The sequence below is a fragment of the Chelonia mydas genome, chromosome 1 (assembly GCF_015237465.2).
Source record: "Chelonia mydas isolate rCheMyd1 chromosome 1, rCheMyd1.pri.v2, whole genome shotgun sequence".
NCBI classification, from domain to species: Eukaryota; Metazoa; Chordata; order Testudines; family Cheloniidae; genus Chelonia; species Chelonia mydas.
In genome coordinates this window covers 252446018-252465530 of record NC_057849.1, presented here as the reverse complement: position 1 = coordinate 252465530, position 19513 = coordinate 252446018, and the positions used below count along the sequence as shown (strand labels likewise).

The window sequence follows — 19513 nt, the reverse complement described above, 5'->3', positions numbered from 1 at the left end:
CTATAGTCCATTCCTATGGAGTGGGTTAATAGACCTTCTAGAGCAGATTCTGTGTCTGAATGGACTCCAGGCCTTTCTTTGAAATCCTGACCTCAGGATGCCTTGAAGTATGGTTTTAAGAGAAAAGGAGTACTTGTGGCACCTTAGAGACTAACCAGTTTATTTGAGCATGAGCTTTCGTGAGCTACAGCTCACTTCATCGATGAAGTGAGCTGTAGCTCACGAAAGCTCATGCTCAAATAAACTGGTTAGTCTCTAAGGTGCCACAAGTACTCCTTTTCTTTTTACGAATACAGACTAACACGGCTGGTTCTAAGAGAGAGATTCTCAGTGTCAAGGGAGTCTGAACTGTTTGGTAGGCTTTGGTTTTGGAGCATGCTTCCTCCACGTAGAGGAATCAGAGTAGGGGGTGGGGAAAAGATGGCACTGTCCTTTCTCAAAATACCATTTCTCCTCTAAGAAATCTAGAGGTAGCACATATGGGCAAGGAGGGCATTTATTTGAATAAGGACTTGCCCTTTCAGAGTTCATAATCTTTTATTCCATTTTCTGGCCACCATGTTGGATTTATGCCATCAGAATCTTTTTATGGCAACAGTCTCTCTTTTGGCATGGCAAACAGCTTGTCACATGGCAGCAAGCTTTTATAGCTAGGGGACTACAGCTTTACTGCGAGATAAAAAGGTGGGTGCCAGGGAGAGAACTCCTGTTTTAACATAAATTATTACAATTTTTTTGAAAATGAAAAAGGAAAAATACAGGCTAACTGAACAGAGTTTTCTATAGGTTATTTTTATTTTAAGTCTGGTATAGTGTGAAAGTCTCACTTAAAGGATGGATGCTCCAAAGACACTTCAGTCTTGAGAGCCCAGGGAAAAGCTTTAAAGTAGAAATTGTTCCTTGAACCTGTTATTGCAAGTGTGGAAAAGTGGGGAGAACTGCACTTCATTCATTCAAGCTATATGGTAAAACCAAAACACAGGGTTGGCATATAGATAGCTTTAACTGTATATTTTCATTTCAGTGAATCTGAAAACAAATAGAAGATTATTGGGTTAACATTAACAGTGACAAATGCGGGGAAATGTATAAGGCAATAGGTATAGTACACTGTTAAATCTAGTTAATTGTGTTGATTTTGTTGTCATAATTCTTAACACTGCTCAACTGCACTCTTGCTGAATGCCCTACATAGTCGAGCTGTCATGCCATAATTAAAATTGCTAATAGAAACTGAATACTAAAGTGATTAGTGGTATGTTATATGCTACACTTTATTATAAGCTGCTCGTACTAGTTGAGAGCTGCCTAGCACTTTGCTGATCTGATAATCCTTGGCTGAAAATGAAGCAAGCTCTCTGACACAGTGACACAATAATAGAAGCGTGTGCATCTTTATTAGTAAAGTTTGCAGATGACACACAGATTGCTAGGGTAGTAAATAATGAGAATGACAGGTTATTGTGGTAGAGTGTTCTGAATTGCTCGAGTTAATGGTCACAATCCAAGAACATGCATTTTAATCCAGCCAAATGCAAAGTAATATGTCTGAGAACAAAATAATTCAGATTACAGCTGCAGGATGGGAGATTGTCTTTGGAAATCAGTGACTCAGAGAAGGACTAGGGGGCCATTCCAGATAGTCATGTCAGCATGAGCTTTCAGTGCAGTGCTGTGGCAAAAAGGGCTAATATGGTCTTTGTGCATATAAAAAAGGGAATATCAAGTAGAAGTAGGGAAGTGATCTTGCCTCTGTATGTTGGTAAGACAGCTACTAGAATACGGTGTCCAGTTCTAGTGTGCACACTTAAAGAAGGTTGTGGAAATACTGAAGAGAGTTCAAAGGAGGGACCCAAGAATGATCTAGCAGCTAGAAAACAAGCATTTTGATGTGTAGCTTAAGGAATTCACCCTATTCTTACTGAAGAGAAGGTTGAGAGTTGACTTGATCACTTTCCATGTGTAAGTGCCTAGAGACAAAGAGATTTGCTAAGGGCAGGCTTTTCAATTCTGCTAACAAAGGCGTAACACGATCCAGTGGGTTGAAGTTCTACAAAGTCAACCTTAAATAAGAGACAGTTTTCTAGCAATGAAAATAATTAAGCATTGACAAAGGAGGTGGAGAGATTCAACATTGCTTGGAGTCTTTAAAACGAGGTCTTTCTAATTCAAAATCCTTCAATCCATCTTCTGGGCAAAGTTCTGTAGCATGTGTTTGCAGGGATTCAGGCTGGAGGGTTGTAACGGGCCCCTCTGGTCTTGGAGTCTGAGAGTCTGAATCCCGCTGTTCATCCTCTTCTTTTATGGCTCACAGGGAGAACAGGATTGCTTACATTGTCCTCAAAATGCTCATAACACTTGCTGTTCTGCATTATGACACTAACTATAATCCGATTTCATACTTCACGTCTTCAGCCTGTTGCCTGCAGGGGTCAGGAAGGATTTTTTCCCCCAATGCACAATTGTCCAGATGTTGTCTGGATGTTTTGTTCAGCTTCCTCTGAGGCATCAGGGATTGACCAAAGCTGGAGACAGAACACCAGGTGGGGTGGACCAGTGCTTTGAGGTGTTACAGAGAATCGTCTTAGATGATTGGCTGGTATATCTTGTTGACATGCTCAGGGTAAAACTGATGCGAGATTTGGAATCAGAAGGAATTTCCCCACAGGTAAGATTGGCAGGGACCTTGTGTCTTTTTCTTTTTTTTTAAACTTCCTTTGTAGCGTGGGGGATTGGTCACTGCTAGGATTATTCGGGCATATCTTACCTGATCAATTTCCTGCCATCGCAGGGGCCTCAGATATTGGTTGCACCTTAATCTCACTTGTTCTGTGCCATTGGTGCTTAATAGTTTGGTCTCCTGGATACTGAAATGCTTTAGTCTCTCTCAAATTATTGGACCTGTATAGGGGTATCTGGATGAAATTTAATGGCCTGTGATATACAGGAGGTTGGACTAGATGCTCTCATGATCTCGTTGTGGCCTTAAACTGTATGAAACTATGTGTGTGTACATAGGGGAAGGGTGAGCACGGGGACCAAGTTACTCAGTACACAGTTGACTGATGGCATGTAGGACCTTGATTAAGTTTGTGTGAGGGGAGAGAGAGATGCAGATGAAGTTGTCTATTTCAGGAGCCAGTGGCTTCTATTTCCACTGTGATTTGTCACCCAGGTATTTTCAAGGTGGTGCAGTATTGTGGTGATGTTGGCAGTAATCAAGGGAGGAGAAAGACATTCCATTCAAATCCTTCTTCTCCATTTATGATGTTCAGAAACAAGAATTCTTTTTTATGAAATTACTTTTGCTTTGCCTTAGGCCAAAGGTGACTTTTTGTTCCAGATTTTCTTAAAAAAAAAAATCTATTCAGCTGGGTTTTTGAGTTACATAATCTTGAAAAACTATAAATATTTTCTCTTTTGAAATTAGTTCTAACTCTAGAAAAAAGTTTTGAGACTATAGAGGGTCCATTTTCCATCTTCATTTGCATGTAGTCCTCAATGAGGAGTTCAGTCTTCGCTAAGTTTGAAAAATGTTGGGCCAGATCTCAGCTGGTTTAAGTGGGCATATTTCTGTCCAATTCACTATTGCAACACTGATTTAATAAGACTGCATCTATGTTTTGAAATCGGATTTATCAACATTTGAAAACTGACTGTGTGCAGCACATACATTCCCTTAATGCAATAAGCAAGCATCATTTGCGGTAGTTATGTTTTCATATTTCTAAAATGTCACGGTCGGTTCCCGTCCTCTGCTCTGGGAACCTATCCCATAGTTTAAAACCACAAAACAAGAAAAATATAGCTCATCCATAAAGATAGCCCATCCCCTCTTCCTTAGTGAAGAGAGAAAATATATGCCCAGAAGGCTAATAAATCTATGCCCAGAAAGACTACACATAGGATGGAGTTCTACTCCTGAGGACCTCTCACAGAACACCCTGCCAGCATTATGACAGAGATAATGGGACACATTCAGCCCTCAGTTATACTCATGTAAACCCACTGAAATCCGTGGGGTTGAATGTGTAGAATGTGGCCCAACGACTTTTTTCTGCAGCTGTGTAAATTCAGCAGCAGGTTAAGAGGAATTATTTGGGTTCTGTTTCATTGGACTGTCTTACCCTGCAGCCTGTGCACAGCCTGGCCAGTGCTTTCTCTTCCTTATTTTCCTTCCATCACAGTCCACAATATTCTTTTTTAGAGATCATGAGATAAATTGTTACCGCACTAAGTTCAAATGCTGAGCGCTACAATGAAAGGTCCTGAAATCTGTTTAAATGACAATGGCTTTTACCAAGGGTTGGGGTGGACATTTAAAAATCTAGATTGGATGTTTTTATAAAAGATATGGTATGGTTCAAAGAGGAATTAATTCAGGGAAGTTCTATGGCCTGTATTACACAGGAGATCAGACTAATGATCACAGTGGTCTTTTCTGGCATTATAATCTATAAGAGATATTTAGCTTGATCACTGGAGATGGGGATTTAGTTAATGGGACCACATCCTCACCAACCTGATGTTTAGTTCATATTATAAAACCACACTGTAGTTGGCATCGTACTTAGGAGAGATCTGTGGCTGGAATAGCAGTGGATGCTGTAGGTCAGGATTAAGATCCTAATGGCCTAGCTGTGTGGGGGAAGCAAACACAGTACTAACATTTGCTATGTTCCACCATTGTCTAGCCAGTGCTGTCCGCCACTCTTTCAAGAGTAACACATTTATACTCTTTGAATTGACATGATGACAGTATAATCAAAGAATAACTGTGCCTTGTTCCTGTGTATTTGAAGATTGTAAATGAGGTGAAATCTTCTTAAGTGAACACTTTAATAAATGAACTACTGAATTTGAAGCTCTGCCATAAGCAAAGTATCTTCACTGCTATCCATGGGTCATTTGCAAAACTGCTGGTGTGGGTTTTTCATATGGTGCATTTACGAGTTGGGAACATTAACACATCAGCAAGCATGGTGATTCTACACTTCGAAAAGCTACCCTTGAAGACTTGAGGAAGCCACTCAGAATCTTTGGAAGGTGGGGTTATGATGGAAACTTTTAAAATAACTTGTGGCACTTTTTTTTTTTTTTAAGCACCCTTAGATGAAATCTTTCTACGTTTCGTGGGATGATCCATTGCAACCTCGCTTGTCTGCCTGGGAACTTCCCAAACAGCTTCCCTAGTTAGATAAAAGTTCTACATGAATGTGCAGAATTATCTGACTGTTTTGTTTGAAAGATGGCAGTCACATATAAAGGCAGAGAATTGTCTGGGCCAGGATATGCCCAGTGCAGCTGACGTGGGGGTGCATATATGCCCTTTGTACTTCCTAATCCTGAGGCTACTTTGCACCAGTAAAGTGGTGCCGAGCCGTTAGAGCACGGTCCAAGATGGGACTTATGTATTGGCCAATTCACAAACTACGTTTTCATGGGTATTTAATAAAAGAGACAGTAACTCAGGAAAAACTGAATTATTCCTTAAACAAGCAGGTCAAATATGAATTTGCATGCTGCCAACTCTGTTGGTGCTCTTCCGAGTCGGTGTATTATCATCTCTCACAACGTGCATCAGAATGCTCATGGCAGTGCACACAGAGTGGGATTTTCAAAAGCGTTCCTGATTGTCCTTAACTGTGCTGCGCTTGAGAGTTCTACCACTGACTGAGTGAGAGCAGGGCTAGGCCAGCACAGAGTGCTTTGGAAAATCCCGCCCTTTGAGAGCGATGTATGTTTTTACATTGTACCGAAGCATAGCAGTGATGCGCTCCATGAAAATGGTATAGAATTTTTGCCATCTCTACACAACAAAGTTACGTATACGCTGTGCACTGTAGTGTGTACACATAAAACTAGTGTGAAATGCATCAAAAGCCAGGCAAAATTATCTGTATTTTTTAGACGAGCATAAACAGCACTCTTCTCATCATGGTAGTACTTCTGGTGGGGTGTTTAAAAAAGATGAAATATAACCAGTGTCACAGTTTCAGGGTAACTGCACTCTCTGTGGGCCTTCGAGGGCACCAGTTTAAAGGTTTCCAGCATCCAGCTGTCACTGAAGCTGCTTCTGACATTCGGTAAAATGTTGTCCCTCGGCTGGTAGTGCTGCTGCAGCCTCAGGGGCAGTGCTATGCTGAGCTGACAGGTCTCCTCCCACTGCCCATAGAGAATAGCAGCCACAACGTGTAGGAGCTTGAGCGGCTATTGCTGCAAGCTGGTAGGGGCAGTGCTGCCTCTCCAGGTTGCCTGTGGGAAAAGGGGGATGCTGAGGAGCTGGCTCAGGGGGTGCTGGTTCTGAGGAGGTGACAATCGTGGTCACTGCCAGGTCTTTATTACTGCACAACCTTCCCAGGCCCCACCCTGGAGCCTGAACTGCACCTCCATCTCCTAATAATGGCTGAGGTGGCATGGGCTTGGGTCGGGCCAGAGCGAAGGGCCCAGCCTGGCTGCTTGCGGGTGGAGGGGTGCTAGCGCAGAGTTGGGGGTTGGCACCAGTGCAGTAATTGTTACTTGCATGTTTTGTTGCTTTGGGCTGCAGAATTGCTCTTTTAGTTAGTTTGCAAAGCTGAGGCTATTCGGTAACATTTTGGAAGAGGTTGGTAAATTTTTGTAGTCTTTGCTGTCCCCTGCTTGAGATCCTAAGTGGTGGGGACCTAAAGCAGAAAATTATTGGAAAATTCTTTTTCTGAGCCCATCTTTCCTATCTTTAATTTATCTCTTGCTTTGGCTTTAAGTTGAATTTACTTTCACTGTGAATTTAATACATGTATGGTCTTAAAGATCAAATGTGTTTTCATTGCATGCAATGGTGATTTTAAAAAATGTAAATCTGTGTAGGAATATTCTATTTCAGCATGCACCAAAAGGCACTATTATTAAAGACTTCACAGTACCTTGAGTTTAGCTCTTACAATCCCTATCACCGTGTTGCACCAATTTTTATTTGAAATCACAAACCTTTTCTGGGGATGTTTCTGGGCCTGCATGTGAACCCTGCAAAATCCTGAAACAAATAGATTTGCATGGATTTGATACCTGTTTTCTCCCCTATTGCCCTACCCAAATCCTGGTATTTCTCAATATTCCTTCCTTTTTAGGGAAAAGAGAGAGGTGTGAAAATGTCTTTAATGCTCCATGTGTGCCTCTGGAGGTGTACACACAATCATTTACTGAAAATGCCTGTAATGAATAAAGGGTTTGAGATAGTGTTGCCACCTAATCTATGAAGTGCAAAAGTGCTACTTATTTTTATTTTAAACAAGTCCAGATTTTTTTTTCTTTTCATATAGTGGTAACTCCCTTTAAAATATCAAAGTCATACATTTTCCACAATATAAAAGAGAAGGAAATACCTGTTAAATTACATTAAACTATGTTAAGATAATTGAAATACTGGAATCAGGTGGAAATGGCATTCCTGAAAGAGGGAAACTGCTTCTTTATCTCTCTTATTGCATATAGTCTGAAGCTCCTGCCACCAGCTGCTAGTGTTTCCTTCTGTTTTCTGTCTTTAGCCATTGTAAACCTTCCCTTTTCCTCCCATTTACATATACATCAGTATCACTTTGTGATTGGCAAACCCTGTCACTTTAGTGGCAACCATAATTCCCACTCTCCCTTTCCTGGTTATTTTTCTGAGTCCTTCAGTACCAGCAGCTAGGCCAGCAGTGGACCAGTGTTTTTCCTGCTCTTCAGGAGTAGAGGTACAGGTGTCTCTCTCTTTTCTACCCAGAGACATCAAGGAAAATGGAGTCTTTTTCTATTCAAAGGGTGGCATACAAATGCTGCTCTTTATAAGATGAGCTCAGTGTGTGTTTAGCTGATGTGATATATTTTATTGATTTATGCTCTTTTAGGGCACTTCTCAGACATTCATTATATTTGTTGTGTAGAATGTTGAAATGGGAACTGTTTTGCAATGTGAGCAACCCCGTTTTCAGCCTCATTCTGTAGCTCTGCAGGGCATTGGAAGAGTCCGGCTTCATATAGTGGTATAAACTGGTAACCTTTCCTCCTTTCCCTTTCAGAGAGTAATATGTGGGAGGCTGTGGACTACACGCTTCCGACATAGGAACAGCACTGGGTTGGGAATCTCTACTTCTGAGAGAATGCTGGGAATCTGCAGAGGGAGACGGAAATTCCTGGCTGCCTCTCTGACTCTCCTTTTTGTTCCTGCCTTTACCTGGATTTACCTGTTTTCTGGGAGTTTTGAAGGTAAGAGCAAAAAACCTGGTGGGAACTGATGAATGAGGAGGATTGGAGCTAACAAGTGGAAGGATTTCAATCATTATAGGTTAAATAAAGCTGTTGTCATGCACTGCAAATGGCTTCCTGTGCGTGGCTCTTAACAACAGGAGTCCTTGCCACCATCTGACAGATGAGGAAGATGTAGATCCTGGCATCAGTAGTTTGCTTTTTCTCTTCCACTTTTAAAAAGCACTGTTAGAAATTATTTCTCCTTATTCTTTTTCTTCTCAGTGCTTCCTGGCATTTCATTTTCTTTATCCCATATCATGGTGGTAGATACTTATGATGATAAAATCTTAATTTAAGAGCAGCTCTAAAAGGAGAAATGTTTGTTTATGTTGATTTTATGGTTATTACTAATCACGTTTATTACAGCAGAGCCTAAGGGCCAACCAAGACAAACACAGAGTTGTTGATAGTCTCTACCCCAAAGATCTTATAATCTGAATAGACAAGACAGACACAGAGTGCAGGAAAGGATATAGAAGTACTTTAAAAGGGCACCCATCCATATGCTCTAGGCACTCTTGAGACACAACTTTAAAACACAAGAGCAGCAATTTAAGAGAACCTTGCCACAATTCTCCCTCCCCTTTGATGAGTGTTCCACCCATACAATTACAATCCCTCCCCCACATCCCTTCTTTATCTTCAAATACGGGGTAGGGGGGGGAATGACCTTGCAATGAGCCCCGACTGTCATCAGATTTGAGGTGGGGTAGAGGAGGAGAACAAATTGCAGAGCGGGGGGGGGGATAAAATCACAGATAAATCCCCACCAGAAGCCACTTCTCAGGTACACTAGTGGAGCTCCAGTTTGAGAGCTTCTGTTACTCTCACCTTATACCAGTGAGGTAGGCATGTTTGTGTCTTTGTGAACATGGCTGAGATCAGATGTAGGCTTGTTTTCAAATGTGTTCCTCCCTCCCCTCCCTTCCCTTCCCTTCTTTAGTGATGCAAAAGGAGCTGTTGTAAAAATGTTTGCTAGGATTTGCTGAGTATTTCTGTATGAAGTTACAAAATAACATTTCAGTAAAGTACGCAGAGCTATCTACAGTGGACAGCTGTAAGTGGACAGCTTTTCAATCCATTTATCAGTGCCTGGCAGATGAAACAAATATTGAGCACAGAAAATCAATCTGTACCTCGAGGATCTTACAATATAAAGCCAGCTCAGATGCACTGTCTCTGGCCAGCTCTTGCTTGCTGTAGCTGTGGTGGGAATGCCTTTCTATTTCCTTTCCACTGCAGGTGGAGATGCTCAGTATAGTCCGTGCACTGATTTGCAGCTGTATATTAGTGACTTGGAAAAAACCACCACTTTGCCAATTAAGTTCTAAATATGATGATCTGGGTTTCTGGTATTAAAGGATTTCATTAGTGACACTTCATTTAGGTGGGGTCAGAAAGAACTGTGATTCCCAATCTTATTTTCTGTTACTTTGTAGCTTGAAAAATTGGGATGGAACATTTTATGCTTGGTCAACAGGTGATTTCGCTTTTGAAAGCTTAAGGAAAATCTGTTCAGCAGTTTTTGAGTTATCCTAGCATGAGAAAAGGTGTTTCAGCCACTTAAAATGTGTTCAGATTCTAGCTTTCTCTCTGACCATTCAAAAAGCTGACCATGTATATACGTGTGCTTGTGTGATTGTATTTAGTGATTCACCACTAATGTACAATCACTGTTTGAGGTCATCCTGCGATGAAACATTTATAGGATTCACAGTAAACTGGAAACATAAGGGGCAGTAGATGGTTGCTTGAAAACATGGTGTTACAAGCTAAAGGCCATGATTTTGTTTAATTGCAAGAGTTGAGCAAGTTTGGGCCTTACCTTTTGAATTTTAGAAAAGTAATTATGGTCACACTTTATATTAAAGTTCCTTTTTACAAAGGGTTTATAAATGATGTTATAAGCAAGTTAGAGACATGAGTAGTATGTGTTGTAAATGGTTATGAGCACATCCCTGGAAGGTATTACAAATGGTTATGAACCAAGATTATAACAAAGTTATTGAGATTTTGAACTCAACAATTTATAACAATTGATTAGCCAATTATTTAAGCATCTAATCATCATTTTCAGAGATGCAGAGTTTAAGGCTGGAAGGGATCATTAGATCATCTAGTCATCTGTATATCATAAGCTATTAAATTTTACCCATTTACCTTTGTGTTGAGCCCAATAACTTGTCTGACTAAAGAATAACTTGTGTTTGGCTATAGCATGTTTTCCAGAAAGATCTTCAGTCTTGATCTGAAGACATCCAAGAGATGGAGAATCCACCACTTCCCCTGGTAGTGATTCCAGTTGTTAATCCCCTTCATTGTTAAAAATTCATGTCTAATTTCTAATTTGAATTGGTCTGGCTTCAGCTTCCAGACACTGATGCTTGTTATGCCTTTCTCTGCCACCTTAAAAAGTCCTTTTGTATCCGGTACTTTTCCCCTGTGAAGATACTTATACACTGTAATTAAGTCACCGCTCAGAATTTTTGTTAAACTAAACAGATTGAGCTCTTTAAATTTTTCACTGTAAGAAATTGTCTCCATCTCTTGTATCATTTTTATGGCCCTTTTCTGCACCCTCCCCAATTTTTCAACGTCCTTTAAAAAATGTGGGCTCTAGAACGGTACACAGTATTCCAGTAGTGGTCTCACCAGTGCTGTATACAGAGGTAAAATTACCTCCCTGCTCCTACACAGTACTCCCCTCTTTATGCATCTGACGATTACATTGGACCTATTTGACACAACATTTCACCAGGAGCTCATTTATAACTTTTTTTAAAAATTAATGATTTGTTAGTAAAACGTTGACATAAAGTGTGACCAATATAACTATATTTGACCTGATAATTTCCTAGCTCCTGTTTTTTTTTTTTAAGTATATTACATTCGTACAATAGATGATTCTCTCTCTCTCTCTCTCCCTCCTCCCCCCCCTCCCACATCTGTCACTCAGCCCACCTGGAATAACACGAGAGTTGAACACTACCCAAGCTTTGAAAGCAAACACTACTAAAAACCTTGGTTAGCACATACAAATAATTATTCAGGTTATGACCCACCATACTAAAGAGGATTCTGAATACTGTGTGGTCTTTGAATGTGTCTGATTCCGGTTGTTGTTTTTAACATTGTATATAAGGGCAAGATAACATCAGGTATCAGTTATTTGGAATGAAAAAGCTGAGCTAATGGCTTCCAATCCTTAAATTATCCCAGAAAAGCAAAGGAATGGGCGGGGGGGTTGCGGTGCCAGGTGTTTAAATAGGAGAAAGAAAATTACCAAGTAATATTTAAAATTTTAAATATAAATTTGTGGAAGACACCTGCAGCACCATCAGAGGTAGGAGCACCCCCCTGCCATAGGCAGCATCTGCTGAAAACTGGAGGTCAGACTTGTAGTGTCTGGAGAAGATAGGTTTCTCAAAAAGGTTGCATCTTTACATATCTTTTCATAAGGTATGTGAGCATGGAAGTAGCCACTGCTCTCGTGGAATGGGCCATGATGTCCTACCATGGCTTCGAACCCTTGGCCGTGCAGGATTCAATAATGCAGGCTTTTATCGATCTAGTAACAGATGTTTTTGAAACTTTTTTACCTTTGATATCAAGATGACACAAGACAAAAGCATTACTTTTATCTTGGATCTCCTTTTAGCTGTGGGTTATCATGACTATTCTTTGGCCTTCTATCTGTGTGGATACTGTAATAAAGCTTGAGTAATTAGACTCCCAAGGATTGCCCTTCTGGTGGAACAGGTTCTCTCTTCCCACTTTTTAGAAAGTGATCTCTGTGTGTGGTCCTTCACAACCTTGAATCCAGATTAAATTCATATGTCTGGAAATGTATTTTATAGTCTATGCAAAACAACACTGTATGTAACATTGCTCAGTTTTGTGTGATCATGAGATGAAAAGCCCTACTTTTGTGCTGTATTTTCCACAGATTTTTTTTGTTTTGTTTTTAACTCCAGTTTAAGGATGCAGGTGTTTTTCCTGGAAATTTCCTTAGTTTTTACAACACGTTTAAAAATGGCCCAGTGTAGTAGTTCCTACAGAAGCTTCTGAGAGATTCCAGGGGACTTTGAAAGCTGCATAAGGACAGACTTCACTCCTCCTTAGACTGCTTTCTTCATTTTGTCAGTTGATGTCCTCTCTCCTGATCCTAACACAATACCCCCAAATACAGCATGTGGGCTCTGTTTCTCCCATTCCCTCTACCCTGGGGACCATGTGAAACAGATGTGTGGGATTGTCATTGGGCAAGTGCGCTCTAGACTATCTGTCTATCTTAGGTACCCATTTGGCCCCCGTTACTCTAATATCTCAGTGCTTCACAGTCTTCAACACATTTACCCTCAATACTGCTGTGAGAAGGGGAAGAGGCATTAATTTAATTTTACAGAAACTGAGGCCTAGAGAGACTATGTTACCTGCCCAAGGTCAGGAACACCGTTGCAGAGTGGGGAATTGAACCTGGTCTTTCTAAGTCGCAGACTAGTACTTTAATGACTGGGCCATCATCCTTCTGAAAGACTCTGTCGCCTCCAGCTCCATGTGACTTTGTTAAATGCCTCGTGGCTGACATCGTTTCCACTTTTGGGCCAGGCAATCAGTAGGATCAGAGTTAGAGCCAGAGTTGGGTGAATACCGAACACAAACAAATAAATAAATAATGATGCTATGTCTCATTGTAATGTTTAAACAGGTTCACTTTGCTGCTGTTTTCACTCTTTTTTATGTTTACTTTCAATAAATAGGCTAGTGAATATGTTAATTGGCAAGAATATGGACAGACACAATGAGCTTTATGTTAAAGTAGCAATTAATGACAAGGTGCCGTATCTCAGTACAATTTTAATAGTAAATTTATAACTCTTCTAAAGAGAAACAACAAATTATGCCCCAGTTTTCCAAACTGCTCTTTGCAGATGGACCCGTGAGTGTGTGCAGAAACATGATGAAATCAGTGGGGCTCTACACAGGCATAGTTGCTTGCCACATGTAGTAGCTTGCAGAATCAGATTTAGAATACTAGTGTCCTCAAGTGGAAAAATACCAAGTGTAACGGTAGAGGTAGTCACTGCTCAATTTAATACTGGTGTATATTATATAGTGTTCAAGGAGATCCAATATATAGTAGATTGTTATTGGAAATGTTATTGCCAAAGCTGAAGTAATGAGATAGTATATGCTCTCTTATGCTTTATAATACTGATTGCAGGTTCCTGAAAAGAAACTATAATAAGTGCTGGAATGATAACATGGGGGTGCTTTCTGTTTACAAGATAATGACTACATTGTGGGCTGAATAAACTATAGCAAAAAATATGTGGCTGATTGTCTCTCCACCACACACACACACACACACACACACGATTTTCTTCCTTCCCTCTTTTTTTTCTTCACGCATTCATCTTTCCTTCCCTACATGTTGGTAAGCCTCTCTTCAGAACAGCTGTAATAAGGTTTTTTTGTCTAATTTGTTTTTCAGAACTGAACTGGCAGGGAGGGTTTGGGATTCTTCCAATGTAAACACATGCAACAGTTACAAGAGGCTTCCCGGTTTGTGAGGATTCAGGATTGTTAAGGTCAGATGAGTCCATTCTGATAATCTAGTCTGACCTCCTGTATAAAACAGGCCACAGAACCTCACCCAGTAATTCCTGCATCAGGCCCATAACTTCTTGTTGAGCAAGATCATATCTTTTAGAAAGGCTGCTTATCTTGGTTTAAAGATTTAAAAAGGGTTGGAGATTCCACCACAGCCCATGGTAAGTGGTTCCAGTGGGATTACCCTGCACTGTGAAAAATGTGTGCCTTATTTCTAAGGGAGCCTGAATTTGTTTAGCTTCAGGAGGGGAGAAGAGGGATGAGAAGGAGATAGGAACTAGTTTTTAAACTTGAAATGGAAATAGTCTTTTTTTTTTTTTTTTAACAGTTAGCCAGTCCCATTTTCATTGTTTTTTTTATATCTTTCCCCCAGTCTCTCCTCATGTGAACATTTTAGTTTCTCTATTTCAGCCGAAGGTAGTGAGAAGCAGGGGTTAAGTGGTCACTTTTACTGCTGACCAACAGCTTGAAAATTCTGAGTATATGAGCCAGTTGGAACAGAGATTTTTCATGTTCATGTTTCAGAGTAACAGCCGTGTTAGTCTGTATTCGCAAAAAGAAAAGGAGTACTTGTGGCACCTTAGAGACTAACCAATTTATTTGAGCATAAGCTTTCGTGAGCTACAGCTCACTTCATCGGATGCATACTGTGGAAAGTACAGAAGATCTTTTTATATACACAAACCATGAAAAAATGGGTGTTTACCACTACAAAAGGTTTTCTCTCCCCCCACCCCTCTCTCCTGCTGGTAATAGCTTATCTAAAGTGATCACTCTCCTTACAATGTGTATGATAATCAAGGTGGGCCATTTCCAGCACAAATCCAGGGTTTAACAAGAACGTCTTGGGGGGGGGGGTAGGAAAAAACAAGGGGAAACCTATTTCCCCTTGTTTTTTCCTCCCCCCCTTCCTCCCCCCAGACGTTCTTGTTAAACCCTGGATTTGTGCTGGAAATGGCCCACCTTGATTATCATACACATTGTAAGGAGAGTGATCACTTTAGATAAGCTATTACCAACAGGAGAGTGGATTTGGGGGGGGGGGGGGGAAAGGGGGAGGGGAGAAAACCTGGATTTGTGCTGGAAATGGCCCAACTTGATTATCATATACATTGTAAGGAGAATGATCACTTTACATAAGCTATTACCAGCAGGAGAGAGGGGTGGGGGGAGAGAAAACCTTTTGTAGTGGTAAACACCCATTTTTTCATGGTTTGTGTGTATAAAAAGATCTTCTGTACTTTCCACAGTATGCATCTGGTGAAGTGAGCTGTAGCTCACGAAAGCTTATGCTCAAATAAATTGGTTAGTCTCTAAGGTGCCACAAGTACTCATGTTCATGTTGTTATGACTGAGAAACAACCATACAGTGTGTGATAAGGTGGCCCCCACCTGGGATGCCCTCTTGTGGCAGCCCAGACATGGATAGGTATACCTGCCTACATTTCTCCCTAGCTCAGGCATAAAAAGAGTACAGACTTTCACTGTCGGATACAAAATCCCACCTCTGGACATCATTTATTTATGTACAGGTACAATAGTGTGTAGAACCCTCTTGGTAAAACTGTTGTCCTAATTCCCAGAGTAAAGCATGTAAAAGTACTATGATTTTTTCTGTTCTCCTTCTCTAGGGACATCCCTTACAGTTCACCCATCCATGAATCCACCAGCACTTGATCCTGGTTCCTTTCTGCCCTTGTTCCCGGGCCCCACTCCCACGCCAATCCATCCTAGAATGACCAGTCTCATGACTCTTCTACTGAAAACCCAGTATGCAGCACAGGAAGGCCAGCAGGTTAACCCCTCTGCTGGCTTCCTAGCAATTCCTCCCTATTTCTAAGGATGGCCTGTAGAGCTTTCTGCTCTCTGCAACTTCTGTGTCTCTCCCAGGCAGCTCTCACCTGCCTGTTTCTTTGCTGATCCAGTCTGTGCACTCAGTGGACAGCTCTCTGGCTCTCCAGGTCTCCAACTCACCCTTTCTCCTCCCCTCTAGGGCCCAAGTGCCTTCTGTTCAGCCCAGTTGGGAGGCAGCTAATCAGCCACAGGTGCACTGGACTCTGCTCCCTCTTAAAGGGGCTAGTTGCCCTATGATACAGCAATTATGGGAATTAGACACCTACAGCCAATCAGAGCTCATAGGATTGCATAACAGTAGGGAGAAAATCTCAGATTTAAAAAAAATTTTTTTTTTTTAATTCACGTAGCAATTTTCAGGGGGTATGCACAGAACCTAGTTGGCAAAAGGTCACTGCTGCAATCCTTTGTATGAAACAGTCAAGTCTGGAGACTGGTATGTGGATGCAATCTTCTGCCTCCTGGCTGCTGGAGAAATAGCAGCAGTTCTCGGATGGGTCAGCGTGGGTTAGTAAGGAGCAGGAAGGACTGGGCAGCAGCAGCCATTTTAAATTCTACTGGGCTTCTCAGAAACCATCTCCCTGCAATGCTTCCATTTCTGCTGTCCTCTGGGCTCATTAATATACAGAGCGGGACAGAGCCTACGGGGGACAGGCACGCAGCCAATGGGGGCCACCCCAAGGGACACTGCATACCCATTGGCTACCCGACATGTTGATGCCTGCTTCTGCTTCCCCATTGTTGGAAAAATCATGGTATTGGGCTTTCTTTGCAATACCTGTGTAGTCCAAAAATAATTATTTTTTCAGGGCCATAATTATGGAAGAGAAAATTGTACAGACGTGCACTGGTAACTGTACAGTATATTGCACTTTGATTAAATAAAACAATACCATTTCTGTCTAATGTAGAATAAACTGCACTACGGTGCATGAAGTGGACTATAGTAAATATTTTTCTAAGAATTATAAATATTACACTGCTACAGACACTAAAATGTGTTGCCATTTCAAGCATCAGGTAATTGTTTAAGATAATTATTAACTGTACCGAAATTATTAGAGGCTAGTTACTAGAAGACTTTAAGGCATGAATGATCACTTGCCACCTGATCAGGAAAACTAATCGCCCAACCAGATTTCTTTCTTCTAAGCCATAGCTTATCCCCCTTTTAAGTTTTAAAAATAACTCGTCAGATAGGATCAAATCAAACACAATTTTAGCAGCATTTTAAGAGTGATTATTCACTGTAGGAAACAAGATTACTGTAGCAGAAGTTTGGCAGTTAACTGTTTGTGATTTGTAATCTTATATCTTAACAGCATCTCTGTGTTGGATCTCCAAATCAGTGGTTCCCAAACTAGGGGCGCTGCTTGTTCAGGGAAAGCCCCTGGTGGGCAGGGCCGGTTTGTTTACCTGCTGTGTCCGCAGGTTCGGCCAATAGCAACTCCCAGTGGCTGTGGTTCACTGTTCTCGGTCAATGGGGGCTGCAGGAAGTGGCATGAGCCGAGGGACATGCTGGCCGCTCTTCCTGCAGCCCGCATTGGCCTGGAGCAGCGAACCGCGGCCAGTGGGAGCCGCGATCTGCCGAACCTGCAGACATGGCAGGTAAACAAACCGGCCCGGTCCGCCAGGGACTTTCCCTGAATAAGAAGTGCCCCTAGTTTGGGAACCACTCTTCCAAATAAAACAACACACTTTCTTACAATGAGACAATCTTTACAGGTTACTCTTATTGTATTAAAAGACAGAAGATATTACTCTTTTATTTTTCACAGGATTAATGCCTTAAATACTCAAGAGTTATTTAAACTAATACCAGGATTTTAGTAAATTGCCATCAGTAAGCCATCTCCCTGTCACAGAATTTAATTTAACCAAGTCATATTATTTTCGAAAAGGTGATAGTACTTCTTAACTATAGCATTAATGACGGTTTCCAAATTAACTATTAACATGGAAACTCCCATGGAAACTTAATGATATCCTTCCAAAATAATCTGCACTGATTTTAACAATGCCTTCTGTTAGTCTGAAAGCTTAATGTGAGGCAGTATTCTTTTCCAGAAGTATAAATAATAATGATTTAGTTATTTCATCCTTTGCTGCAATGTGTTGGAGAGTCTGGGACTTAAAATAATGATCTCAAAGGAAAGGTCACAGATTTGCAGAATATTTTGAAAGGAGCCACATGCAAAAATCTTATCTGTGTAGAATAAGTTATTTTGCATATAGTTTCTGTGTAAGGGTATTAATTGCCAGTTTGTGCACATCTGAAGTGGAACATGGAGCTATGAAGTAGTCTTTCTGAAGAATGGCAGTGCCTTCCAATTTTCTGAAACTTACTGTTTGTCTGTTTTAGATCATAAGATACTTGCATTGCTCAGGAGTCCTGCCTCCCCTAGTAAATAATGTGGCTTCAATGTTTTTGCTAATGACTGTCTGTTTCAATTACCAGTGGAGTTCCTCAGGAATCGGTGTTGGGACCAATCTTATTTAATCTTTTTATTACTGACCTTGGCAAAAAAAGTGGGAGTCTGCTAATAAAGTTTGAGGATGATGCAAAGCTGGGAGGTATTGCAAATTTAGAGAAGGACCGGGATATCATACAGGAGGATCTGGATGACCTTGTAAACTGGAGTAATAGTAATAGGATGAAATTTAATAGTGAGAAGTGTAAGGTTATGCATTTAGGATTAATAACAAGAATTTTAGTTATAAGCGGGGGATGCATCAATTAGAAGTAACGGAGGAGGAGAAGGACCTTGGAGTATTGGTTGACCACAGGGTGAGTATGAGCTGCCAATGTGATATGGCCGTGAAAAAAGCTAATGTGGTCTTGGGATGCATCAGGCGAGGTATTTCCAGTAGAGATAAGGAGGTGTTAGTACTGTTGTACAAGGCACTGGTGAGACCTCATCTGGAATACTGTGTGCAGTTATGGTCTCCCATGTTTAAGAAGGATGAATTCAAACTGGAACAGGTATAGAGAAGGGCTACTATGATGATCCGAGGAATGGAAAACTTGTCCTTATGAAAGGAGACTCAAGGAGCTTGGCTTGTTTAGCCTAACCAAAAGAAGGTTGAGGGGAGATATGATTGCTCTCTATAAATATATCAGAGGGATAAATACCGGAGAGGGAGAGGAATTATTTAAGCTCAGTACCAATGTGGACACAAGAACAAATGGATATAAACTGGCCATCGGGAAGTTTAGACTTGAAATTAGACGAAGGTTTCTAACCATCAGAGGAGTGAAGTTCTGGAATAACCGTTCAATGGAAGCAGTGGGGGCAAAAGACCTATCTGGCTTCAAGATGAAACTTGATAAGTTTATGGAGGAGATGGTGTGATGAGATAACATGATTTTGGCAATTAATTGATCTTTAACTATTCATGGTAAATAGGTCCAGTAGCCTGTGATGGGATGTTAGATGGGGTGGGATCTGAGTTACTACAGAGAATTCTTTCTTGGGTATCTGGCTGGTGAATCTTGCCCACATGCTCAGGGTTCAGTTGATCGCCATATTTGGGGTCGGGATGGAATTTTCCTCCAGGGCAGATTGGAAGAGGCCCTGGGGGTTTTTCGCCTTCCTCTGTAGCATGGGGCATGGGTCACTTGCTGGAGGATTCTCTGCACCTTGACGTCTTTAAACCATGATTTGAGAACTTCAATAGCTCAGACATAGGTGAGAGGTTTATTGCAGGAGTGGGTGGGTGAGATTCTGTGGCCTGCATTGTGCAGGAGGTCAGACTAGATGATCATAATGGTCCCTTCTGA

The 19513-nt window shown here is 41.1% G+C and overlaps 1 protein-coding gene across 4 annotated transcripts in view; it reads left to right on the top strand.

The window, feature by feature from the left end:
* Nucleotides 1-19513, top strand: part of LARGE1 (LARGE xylosyl- and glucuronyltransferase 1) — a 375539-nt gene that overhangs the window by 97358 nt on the left and 258668 nt on the right. For all 4 annotated transcript variants that reach the window (XM_043542469.1, XM_043542463.1, XM_043542466.1 and 1 more), the window contains one exon: nt 8037-8223. In XM_043542469.1, the coding sequence (XP_043398404.1) occupies nt 8037-8223 (187 nt within the window). Of the gene's footprint in view, nt 1-8036; nt 8224-19513 lie in introns of those variants that run through there.